Source organism: Scyliorhinus torazame, chromosome 1 (assembly GCF_047496885.1).
Source record: "Scyliorhinus torazame isolate Kashiwa2021f chromosome 1, sScyTor2.1, whole genome shotgun sequence".
NCBI lineage: Eukaryota > Metazoa > Chordata > Chondrichthyes > Carcharhiniformes > Scyliorhinidae > Scyliorhinus > Scyliorhinus torazame.
This window is the reverse complement of record NC_092707.1, coordinates 181,525,695-181,537,907: the sequence shown is the minus strand read 5'-3', so window position 1 is coordinate 181,537,907 and position 12,213 is coordinate 181,525,695. Positions and strand designations below refer to the sequence as shown.

Genomic DNA, 12,213 nt, shown 5'->3' with positions numbered 1-12,213 from the left:
CCCAAGCCCCAGTGCAGGCACAATGCCATCATGTCAACCTGATAGTGCCCTGTCCAGCACATCTGAGCACCTTGGAAATGCCAGGATGTGCCTGGGTGGCACCAAAGGTACCAGGGTGCCACCCTACCCAGAGACTAATCACCCAAGGGTCTCCAATCCCCTGGGAGACCACGCTCCAAGTGCCATTCCCTTGTGGGGATCAGCACTGAAGGGAGGTCACCTAAAGTCTCTGAGGTGAAGGGTAGATCCCAAAGTCTCGGGTAGGTCAGGCGAGCTGCATATTACAGTGAGACTAGCTACTCACTCTAATATGCAGATTTGTCAAATACTGATTCCGCCCACCAGATCCCGATATCTGGTGAGATCCTGTTAGAGATCTCTCTCAGCATCTATGGGTGCCCTGCACCCAATTCAGGCGAGACACAGCTGGTAGATCGCGTCCATTGAAAGCAATTTCTGTAAAGTGCTCTGGGGAATCCTGAGGATGCGAAAGGCATTATATAAATGCAAGCTCTTTTTTTCTGTACCAAAGCAATAGCTCGGCATCCATTAGTTTAGACTCACATTATCCATAATCATAAAGTAAAATGTTATAATTGTTTCCCAATTAGAAAGATTGAGTGAAATTGGTCTTTTCTGGTAACACATGATAGTGAATCGACAACCCCTCCTCAATTTCTTTTACCATAAACAGACTGCTGATTTCAGATGACTGGCCCAAGATCAATGTTAGCCCTAATACTTTTCTGTAAGTGATACCTTTCATAGTAATGCCTTTCTGTTTACCCACACAGGTTCAGCTGTAAGCACTGCTCTGATCCATACGTTTGCAGCCACTCTTACTTGCAAGGACACACTGTAATGAACTACAGCCTGGATAATCTGCACCGGTCTAGCCTCCGCACTCCACCTAAGCTTCTACCCAGGGGCCAGGGTTACAGTCGGATGCTCAGTGCCAACAATCAGGTAAGATCAGGTATGAAATCTTGCAGCAAAGCAGCTAACATTGATTTTTTTTAAAACAGGACAGGTTTTCTTCCCTCAAGGGCATTAACAAACCAGCTGGATTTTATATGACAACCAGTAATGGGTTCATATGTTATCATTGGACTTTTAATTCCAGCTTATAATTTAATTCATATTTCACCATCTGCAGTGGTAGGATTTGAACCTGGGTCCTTAGAGAATTACTCTGGGGCTCATGAGTTACTAGTCCAGTGGCAAGACCACCAGGCCACCACCTCCCCATAGTTAAACCAAGCACAAAATACATTCATGAGCCCATTGTCAGGAGATGATAACCAGTTATGAGGAGCTAAAAGTTTCAATGGAAGAAAAGTGCTGGGATTCATAATTCATATGTGTTGCACCCCAATGAATTAAATCAGAATTCCAATTAGCTCCATTTCTCTAGCCCACTTACAATAATGTATGAATTTACTCAGTGAATTCTGGGGATATAGACACATTACGATCAATGCAACCGAGAAGGCAATCATTGCAAAATGAAAGTAACGTTGCTCAATCACGTGGCACCCTTCTTAATTCATACAATCAATAGCCAACTGCTACCCAAAAGCTCCCGCAAGCAGGGGAGGAGATCAAGTGAAGGATCAGCACAGACTCACTGTGCTCGGAAGATTTTGGCAACGACGGTGCTTGATTTGGGAAAAAAGCTTCAAGGTAAGCAGTGAGAATCACTGAAGTTACATTGCACTGCCATATATGGTCATACTGTCAATGACTTGACGGCACGGTGTCTGGGTGGCAATTAGCTAACATTAGTAGAGGTCCCTGTCCAAGGTGATTATTGTTCAAAGCCACATTTCTTGAATGAGTTGAGACAAGAGTATTAGGAGCCCAAATATAGTCATATCTTGCTGAAAGTGGAGTACAAAAGAGGATATTTAGATGGATTCTGACAGGCTAAACAAGTCAGATGTGTTTATTGTTAACTCAAGGAAAGCTGCTCACTAAAAAACATTGTTCACAAATAGAAATGACTACTTGAAAGTATACATGCTGCTTTTTTCCATCTTCAGGTGTCAAGATATTATTGTACGTCATTCTATTCGGCAGTATTGCATGTTGCGGCCTTTAGTTCACCCTGCAAAATAACGTAACAAAGAATTGCACAAGGTTAGGTGGATTGGCCATGATAAATTGCCCTTAGTGTCCAAAATTGCCCTTAGTGTTGGGTGGGGTTGCTGGGTTATGGGGATAGGGTGGAGGTGTTGACCTTGGGTAGGGTGCTCTTTCCAAGAGCCGGTGCAGACTCGATGGGCCAAATGGCCTCCTTCTGCACTGTAAATTATATGATAATCTATGATAAGGTTGTCTTCAATGTATGCCACTATTCGAAGACACTAAATATCATGCAGCAACTGATACTGCTAAACTGTTTTGATAGCTTTTATGGAGATTATAAACTGGAAAGCTGTGCAGGGTTTGCGGAATGTTCATGGTGATAAAAGTGTTCCCTTTTGTAAAATGATAATCACCGTGCCAAGGAGCGGAATCGTTTAGTCCCCCCAAGAGGGGGAATCGTGGCAGGCAGGGGAATTTTGCAGGCGGCAAAATAAATCTGTTTCCCAGTGGCAGGATGAACCATCAGAATTTTGTTCGCAGGACTTTCAAAGCTGCTTAAAGGCAGGTTGAGCCTCCTGTCAGACAACGTCGGGAAGTCTGTTTGCATTTGTTTCGCATGCCATGCACGATCAATAAAAGACCATCTTGCCAGAATTAAGTTCGCCCATCAAATTAAGTTCCCTACCACCGGGTAATTGGAACGTTCAGTTTTACAATCGTTTATGAGAGGTGTGTAGCTGGCGAGTTTCACCTCTTCCACGACGTAGAGTTCAGCAGATGCTGCTTTTGCCTTCCAGTGGTCTGCTTGTAACTTTGTTCGTATTGGGTGCCAGCACCACAAGCTGCACCGAGGCTGGACACAGGAGGCAGGACCAGTGGAGAACTATGATGTTCCCATGCCTGTCTCCGACAGGCCTGTTCGGACTGAGTCTCGAGGTACATCACCTGCACAAGACCTAACCTCAAGCTGTCCTCCGAGTGTCAGAGAGCTTGGCTGTCACTTCCTCAGACAGCTGTGGACCCGTGTCAATGATGTACGCGCCAGATTGTGACCCTGGGCCTAATATAGAATTGGACGCACTGAGGTGAATGCACCTGGGCTCGTGGAGGGCTCAGGTGAACAGCGTGACAGTGAAGCAACTGAAGATTCTGAGAGCTTCCTCCTCAAATGCGGGCTGGCGACTGGGGCTGGAACAGAGGAAAGAGAGATTTGCTAATTGAATAAGCAGGCTCATTAATGAAAGATAATTCACAATCAGTGTGTGCAGATTAGAATTGCAGACTGAAAGCATCCTCAAATAAAAGCAACATACTGCGGATGCTGGAAATCAGAAATAAAAACAGGAAATCCTGCATAAATCAGAAGGTCTGGCTGTATCTATGGAGAGAAGCAGAGTTAACAAAGGCAATTCTATTATACCCGCGTTGATCCAGGCGTGCCAGGTAAATCACGGGCATGGTTCAAATCGGCCTCACTGGGCATGACCCAGATAATGATATTTAAATGATCCATTTGGCTCATTTATATATACGTGGCTTATTTGATGCTGCATTCCCCCGTCATCCCAGGAGTCACCGTCCACACAGGCGAGTCCTCAACCAGGCACCGATTAGTCATGGTCTGCACAAGTGGAGACTAGGCGTGGTGGCCACTCCGAGTTTCTCGGAAACCATTAGAGCTCCCGTAAGCGAAATCGAGATCTCGCCATAATGTGGCGACAAATGAATTATCACCACTTAAGCCCTATTTCCATACAATTAACATGAGCCACCCCATATCCAAAGGCCTCCTGTCATTCACCAGTCTCCCCAGCAAGTGGTCACGCTGGCACCGATTAGTACTCCTTTAGAAAAACGTGAACCGGGCTGATGGGTTGCTGCGGGGATCTGAGAAGGCGAGCAGCCATCTTTGCCCACAGGCAAAGAGCCCGGGGGCTGGGTTTGCCACCCCAGTGTTCGGCAGGGGTGGGGGGGCTCTCCGCAGGGGTGGGCCGCCATAGGAGGGTTGGGGGGAGGTGCTGGGGGTGGCAACCGAGGGGCATCTGCTCGCAGCACCACCATGTCAACCTCTGGATCGTGTGTATGCCCTCCGGAGGCAACCCTTGTACCTGCTCATCAGCCCCAAAGACCACCCATAACCCCCTCCGATTACTGAGGCCTCTGGCGGTGCTGCTGAAGGCTATTGCCAATAGGGAATTGGCAATCATAGTTAACTGAGCACCGGAGCGGCATGGTGACACAATGGTTAACACCGTTGCCTCACAACTTCAGGGATCTGGCTTCAACTCTTCGGGTGACTGTATGGAGTTTTCTTTCTCCACGTGTCTGCGTGAGTTTCCTCTGGGTGCTCCGAATTCCTCCCACAGTCCAAAGATGTGCAGGTCAGGAGGATTGGCCATACTAAATTTCCCTTAGTGCCCAAAAAGGTTAGGTGGGGTTATTGGGTTACGGGGATAGAGTGGAGGTGTGGGCTTAAGTTGGGTGTTCCTTCCAAGGGCAAGTGCAGATGCGACGGGCTGAATGGCCTCCTTTTGCACTGTAAATTCTATGATTCATACATCCCAAGTGGGTTCCTGTGGGTAGGCGGGCCATGTAGCATGTGGGAGTCATTGCCTAGCATTCCGATCACACCTTGATGCCTGGACACTGTTTTTGAACACTGTGAGAGGCAACACCACACATGCAGCAGCCAACATCCGAACACCCAGGGGATGGGACACAGCCCCGGGGACATGTCCAGAGCTGGAGGGTGGGTGGGTGTCACTGGTAGGGGGAGATGCCTGGAGAGATAGGCCAAGGGATTGGAGGTCAGCCCGCATTGCTGAGAAAGTGATAAGAGGTGTCATAATGGTAGTGCACAAGGGTGTTTAATGTGTAATACAAGTCCCCACTCTCCCGATTTAGCCGCCCCCCAACTTAGACCCAGCTGGGCCCTGGGATCCAGCAGTGCTCCAACTGCTGAATCGCCTGGGGGTTCCTGCCTCCATTAGATGCGCATCAGCAGCAGTGTGGTGCTCACGAGACAGTGCCCCCGAAGTCTGTCCATGAACGTTTCCCACCGAAGTGTGTGCATCTGAGCTGGTGGAGGATGGGAGTGACAGCTATGCCGTGACTATAACGGTGGCATCCTTGGAGCTCTCCTCCGAGGTGGGCTCCTGGGAGGCTGGAGAGGGTGTCGCCCGGGATGGGCCAGTGCCGTCGACTGGAGGACCGGCAGGAGATTGGACATGTGGTCAGTGGGAGGGATGGGTCAGTCAGTAAGGCAATCACTACTCACGTTTGACAGGTCGCCTGGGTGCTGCCCAGTGGATCCTCACCTCTGCGGCATCCACCAGCTTCTGCGTGGGTGACCAATATGTCCTCAGCCACCCCAGTTACCTCCAGGGCACACTCCTCAAAGGTGGTGAGGATTCTTAGGTCTTGCACCCAACTGCCAGTCTGGGCCCTCTTCTGGCAATTATGGGAGAGCTTTTCCTGCGGAGACACAGAGGGGGCATCGTTAACCACACGCCTGATTCACAGTGGTGGGAGGGGGGTATGAATCGAGTGTTGGGGGGTTGAAAGGGGAGGGGAGTGGAGGCAGGATTGGGGGTCTCATGGAGCGTTTGGGGGTTGGTGCTCCCTTGGATGAGGGGGGGGCGGCATTGGTGTCTACTCACTCGTGCTGCCCAGTGTAGGCCGTTGACCTTTTTTTGGCACTGGAGGCCAGTCCTCCTGGTCACACTTCCCGAGTTTACAGCTGCCGCCACCTCATCCCAGGGAGCACTGGCTGCCCTATGGCTGACCCTCCGGGACCCTTGGGGGAACAGGACATCCCTCCTGGCCTCCACTGTGTCTCGGAGTCTCCCCAGGTCAGCGTGCCCAAATCTTGGGACTGGTCTCCACGGCGCCATTGTTGCGAGCTGGGCTGAGCAACCGCAGTTTAAGTGCTGCTTGACCTTGTCAGTGGGGGGCCGGCGAGTGCGGTCCCAGCGAATCAGCTGGCAAGCCTTCATTTGCAGTGGAAGGCCCGTGAGGCCTCGGTAAGTAAATCAATTAATGTTGACTAGCTTTGCCGGTCTCTCTGGGCTGAGCGCCGGGAAGCTCGCAGCAGTTCCCGCTTGCTACAACACTTGGAAATCTTTCCGGATTGCAAATATTCATTTCAGGCTCTGAGCCTGCCTGAATCTTGCTTTGTCCATTTTACCCACTATGCGCTGTGAGTTTCTCTGTTCCTGCTTGTAAGTGGCCATCCCAGATGGCTACAGCCTTTCCTGCTGCACTTGCCAGCAGTAAATGACTCTAAGTGCAGCCTCGGTAGAGAAAAACTCCCCGAGGCCAGAAAAAATAGGAAAATGCCAGTAAATAGCGGGATGTTTCTCGGGTGCTGGAACCACTGAGAGACACCCCGTTAAACGTGCACCAAACCAGACGTAGATTTATTTCCAGTTAAATCGTGGCCAGAAATCATTACAACAGCAATCAGGACAATTCAGTGGTTTCTTTGTTTCCAGGATTCTCAATCCGCTAGAATTGTAGTTAGTTATGAACTGCAGCTCAAACAAAGCTGAAAATCATGAAAACTCAACAACAATCATACCATCTTTTTATTGTTATTATTTCATGAGATGTGAGTGTCACTGGCAAGGTCAGCATTAGTTGCTCATCCCTAATTGCCTTTGAGAGCGTGGCGGTGCGCCACCTTCCTGAACCTCTGCAGTCCATCTATCTGGATTAATGGATTTTCATCATTAAGGGAAATCATTTCTGAGGTGATTATCCCGATAAAATGACATTTCATTTATCCTTGCCCTACATAATTGGCTTCTACTCCATTTTACTTGCTGAACATATTATTTATTTGAATTTATAGTAGATTATCATTTGATGAACGAGCTGGGGATTGCATTTTCAGTTGTCTAGTGCTTCACCATGGTGATGGACAATATACGGGTTAGGGTTTTACATTTTTATTCTTTGCTGGTAAGAGCTACACAAAGCTGAGTAAAACTGTCCCAAGAATAAATATATAAAGTGCTAGAAAACCCCAGCAGGTCCGAGCAGCATCTGGGAAAAGAGAAACAGAGTTAACATTTTAAGTGAGGCATGATTCTTCTTCAACACTGGCAGATAGCAGAAGGCATTCAGAACAAACTACAAGTTATCCAAATCACTCAGTGAGATGACGGCTCTTGAGGTGTCCAATATCTAGAGGAAAACCGTCTCTTCCTGCCAGTTGGCCCAATATACCTCTGTCCGATTGCGATAAAGTTGTGGGATGTTCTGTTTAATGGTCATTGGACACAATAAACTTCTATTGATTCCAAGTTCCATGTCACTTTGCACAGAATTCAGACAGAATGTGGGCAGCACGGTAGCATAGTGGTTAGCACAATTGTTTCACAGCTCCAGGGTCCCAGGTTCGATTCCCGGCTTGGGTCACTGTCTGTGCGGAGTCTGCACATTCTCCCCGTGTGTGCGTGGGCTTTCTCCGGGTGCTCCGGTTTCCTCCCACAGCCCAAAGATGTGCAGGTTAGGTGGATTGGCTATGCTAAATTGCTCTTAGTGTCCACAATTGCCCTTGGTGTTGGGTGGGGTTACTGGGTTATGGGGATAGGGTGGAGGTGTGGGCTTGGGTGGGGTGCTCTTTCCAGGAGCCAGTGTAGACTCGATGGGCCGAATGACCTCCTTCTACACTGTAAATTCTATGAAATGTCGCCCCGCTATCGGAGAAAATGGGCCGGATTCCCCGTTTCAGCGACTAAGTGCCGACGCCAATAGAGAATCGGCGGGTAGTTCACGACAGGAAATTCAGCGCGGACCCCTCACTGATGAGGGGCTAGCACCGTCGCCGCATGAACCACCCGCGGATCGCATGGAAAACAGCCGAAGAATGGCCAGATACTGGGCCGCGTAAGCGCAGGGCTGACAGCCTTATCCGGTCGTGCCGGAAATGATGACGCCGGCCATGTTCAAACCCTAACCCACCCACCCCAACCCCCCTGCCAACCCCCACAACTCCCCCCAGCCCTAGCAGAAGCCCCCTGGCCAGCGGTAGAATCCCGGCGCTGGTCACTGGCCGCAGCAGGCATGCCGGGTTCATGACGCTGAGACCACACATGGTCCGCGCCGTCGGGAACTCGGCCCATCGGCGGCGGAGCATCGCAAGTGGGCCGACTGACAATGCGCCAACGGCCTTGCATCTGCACGCAGCACGCATCCAGATGATGCCGGTTTGGAGGGGGCAGAGCATCGCAAACCAGCCTCAAACCGCGCCTGCCCGGATCCGGCGTTGGAGTCCGTTCTCCGCCCGATCCCGATTTCGGCGTCGGGCTGCAGAGGATCCCGCCCAATTTTCTTGAGACTGAATTTAGAATTTTTAAAACAGTTGTGCAAATTAAGAAGAAAATGATCGCCTAAATATTCCAGCCCCGCCTGCACATGAATTATTGTGGGTGGGATGGTAAAATTGATGGACCAGCTAAAAGGTCCGTTAACTTGGACAGGAATTTCCAGTCCTAGAAGGGGCAGGACCAGATAATCCCGCCGTATATTTTGAAGTATTGCTTTACTATTAGTGCATAATTTTGTGCACTCCAGGTAGCAGAAGGTTGGCAGAAACCCGAGCAAGATAGCCATTTTTTTATTCCAGAGGATCTGTCAAATCTTCCACCAGAGATCCCCTACAGAAAGCTCAGACAGCATCTTTTTATATATTGTGTGGCTTGTGTTAACATTGAGCATTGTCATAGATTAAAAGAAACACACTGACATAATAAAAATTAAGGTGCTGGAAATTGTCAGCAGACCTGTCTGCATTTTTGAGATTGCTGCCCAAACCCTCCGCCCACTTGTTCACCTTATTGATGTTGATGTGCCTGCAAAGCACTTTGAGCAATTCTTGCAAGCTCCCACAGGTAAAGCCAGGACGCAAAGTATGTCCCATAAAATGTGCCATGACCCTAGTCCCAGAGGACCTCCTCTACAACATCAGTTGTCACTTTCTCATCTGCCACCCAATTCCTGCTCTGGGCTCAGAGATAAAGATTTCTAATTAAGTGTCAATTTGTACCAGATTGCTCGCGACGTTGAGATTGCTGGGTTTCACACAACTCCGATAACAACAGACAGTGGACAATTTAATTCCATCGATCTGGTCTGGACTTGAACCCATATGCTGGAGATGAAATGTCAGTGTGTAATCTATTCTGCCACCTACTGACCTCAAAATGTACTTAAGTACCGTGGAAAAAAAACTCTGGCTGAAAGGAGTGGGAATGTGGGGTTGGGGGGGGGGGGGTGGGGGGGTGAATAAACATATTAAACACATTCATAAAAGATATTTAGGAAGTGAAAGTCAGAGCTTGGATGCTCTCTGCACTTGGTGCAACATTGTTAAATCCTTAATGAGATAACCTAACATGGAACAATTTTACCTCCATTAATAAGGAACACATATGCTTTACTGCAGATTGGTGAGGCTGATCCGAACAGACAATTCGAAGTGGTGTGTGAGTCAGTCTTTGGTGAAATGGAATCCCAGGCTGTGGAAGCTCTCGACCTGCCTGGTTGCTTTCGAATGCGAAGCCACAGCTACCTACGTGCCATTCAAGCAGGATGCTCACAGGATGATGACTGCTTGTCTGTATTTTCTATGTCAGCACCCATGATGCCTGCCACGAGTGTCGGTGCTATTAAATCCAGCACTTGTAAGTACTGACTGTGAGGATGATGAAACCAATTGCTCATCTTTAATTTCAGTGTTTCGAGTATTATCAATTCTACAGACTAACCCTCCAGATTCAATTTGGGCTATCAGTGTTTTAACGGAAAGTAGTCACCATGGGAACTGGGTTTGCAACAAAGATTTCTATGTTTAGAGGTGGCCTGACGCAATTAACAACAGGACAATATCACATAAGCATATCACATTTGGTCAAAATGATTTTGCATGGGGCTTATTTAGGGATGAATGTAGGGAATGGTGAGAATTTTTGTCTCTAGAAATCCTTTGCATTTTGATTTCTTATTACTCGATTCTTTTAAAAATTATATTTGCTAGGGTTTTCTGCAAAGCTGAAATTTAGTTAGTTAAGAGGATCTGATTTGTTGGGAGTGGCACAGACGAGTTTTCAACACAAACCACTCTCTGCCATTGATGGCAATGGAAGAGGACAGTCGGTGGTCCGTTTGCAGGCTGGTCACTCATTATTTGTTATTTGGTCTCTGCTGAATATTCATTTTATCAGGGTGCAAGCTGCTGCACAAAACTCCCCTGCTCTGAAGCACCTCAATACAATCATACCACCTTCCCTTTTTATCTCTGTATAAGCACGGCAAACAAGGTCCAAACTCATTATCATTTAGCAATGCATATCGAGGACTTACTCAGATCAGTGCAGGTTTATTCTGAATTTAACCAGGGAAGCATAATGACAAGGCATGTGATGAATTATACCCAACCGAATCACATCAATCACTGTATCAAGGGAACCAGTTATGCATTGCAATTTATCAAAACTCGTAATCTAAATGCAGGAACACAACAAGGTTATCAGTAAAAGAAGGACAGGCTGCATTAGAGTAAGTGTCAATGTCCACCCACTCTGCCTCCTCCAGTATCACATCTCCAGTCAGGACTGTGTAGCTTTTAGTTTCTTCCATACCTTCAGGTCTGGTTGAAAGTAGGACTGCAATCTTCTGTTCTGATTATGCGTTGTTATAACTTGTCAGGAATTTCTGGTATCATTTTTCTTGTTGAATGGAAGGTATGATATAACATGATTCTGTATGACACAAGGTGGACCCTTATCATGCAGATAATTCTGGTGGCCACCTCCCTGTGACAGCATATGGATTAAGGGGCTCTTTTCGGAATGACCATTTTGATGATGTAACTGATTAAAATATTAACTGGATATTCACACACACACAATTCCTAGCCTGCAGAGACACGAAGTACATGGAAAGTTATGATTTTATTTTTAGACCAAAAGTTGTGGGGTCAACCTTTACACAAGATCGATTTCTACATGAGTATAAACAATAAACAATGCCAACAGATTCTCATGCAGATAATCTTTTGACCAATTGGAACGCCAGTTGTCAAACAAATTAGATAAAAATCAAAAATGATTTCATTGTTTTATCATTACAACAGCATGAATGTCCTGTCTTCAATAGTATCTGGTGATATGTAATTAGATATATACATTATGCATGTGAGGAATGTGTGCAAAGTAACAATGGGGGGGGGGGGGGGTGCACGCTGGTCTCTCATTGTATGGATCTGGCTTCGAGGTCCAGACTGATGGCTGTATGTCAGGTTGCAAATCAATCTGAACAGACTCAATTCAGGTCCTTGTGGGCATCAGCCCAGTATAAAACAACTGATTGTCATTTGATGCCTAAAAAAATGACACCATGAGAAATTTAGAGCAAAGTGCTGACTCCTGTCTGGATCTGCATTCACTTTATATTCTGCTGGATGCATCGTCTCTGTCTCAGCAACTTCCAAGATGCAGTTTTAGCAGGGATATGTAATTAAATTCACAGAGGCCAAGCTAGAAGGGAATGGCTTCATGGACAATGTGCAAATGTCAGAGTGCAATATTAATTATGTCTCTCCGACATGATTTGTTAACATGAGCACATTCAACCATCCCTTCACACTGTATTTGACAAGTAGCCAACACACAGCGCCAACTATGTAGCCTTCACCCTTAGCCATGTGTGAATGGTGCTGAATTGTTGTTTAGGTCTCTGAGCGGCAGTTTCCAGCTGTCAATACTGCACTTAGTTTAAAATAGAAGTCATCAAACCTTTATTGTGCTGCTTGACAAGATTGCAGGTGCCAAGCTAGCTGGTGAATTTGAAGGTAGATTTTTCAGTTGAAATGATATCGGAGCTGTTTATTATTGCTGTGGGCATTATTAATGTTTGCTTTGGGAAAGGTTATTTGTGTTGGATTACAGTTGAGAGGCAAGGGGAAATCAATAGTTACGGAAATGTGGGCAGCACGGTGGCACAGTGATTAGCACTGCACCAAGGTCCCAGGTTCGATCCCAGCCCCGGGTCACTGTCCGTGTGGAGTTTGCACATTCTCCGCATGTCTGCGTGGGTTTCGTCCCCACAACCCAAAGATGT

General features: G+C 47.3%; 1 protein-coding gene across 3 annotated transcripts in view; it reads left to right on the top strand.

Annotated features, from left to right (window-relative positions):
- The window catches only part of LOC140418106 (disks large-associated protein 2-like), a 1,176,606-nt gene that overhangs the window by 1,078,592 nt on the left and 85,801 nt on the right, over positions 1-12,213 (top strand). For all 3 annotated transcript variants that reach the window (XM_072501530.1, XM_072501537.1, XM_072501527.1), the window contains 2 exons: positions 795-966; positions 9,539-9,776. In XM_072501530.1, the coding sequence (XP_072357631.1) occupies positions 795-966; positions 9,539-9,776 (410 nt within the window). The remainder of the gene's footprint in view (positions 1-794; positions 967-9,538; positions 9,777-12,213) is intronic.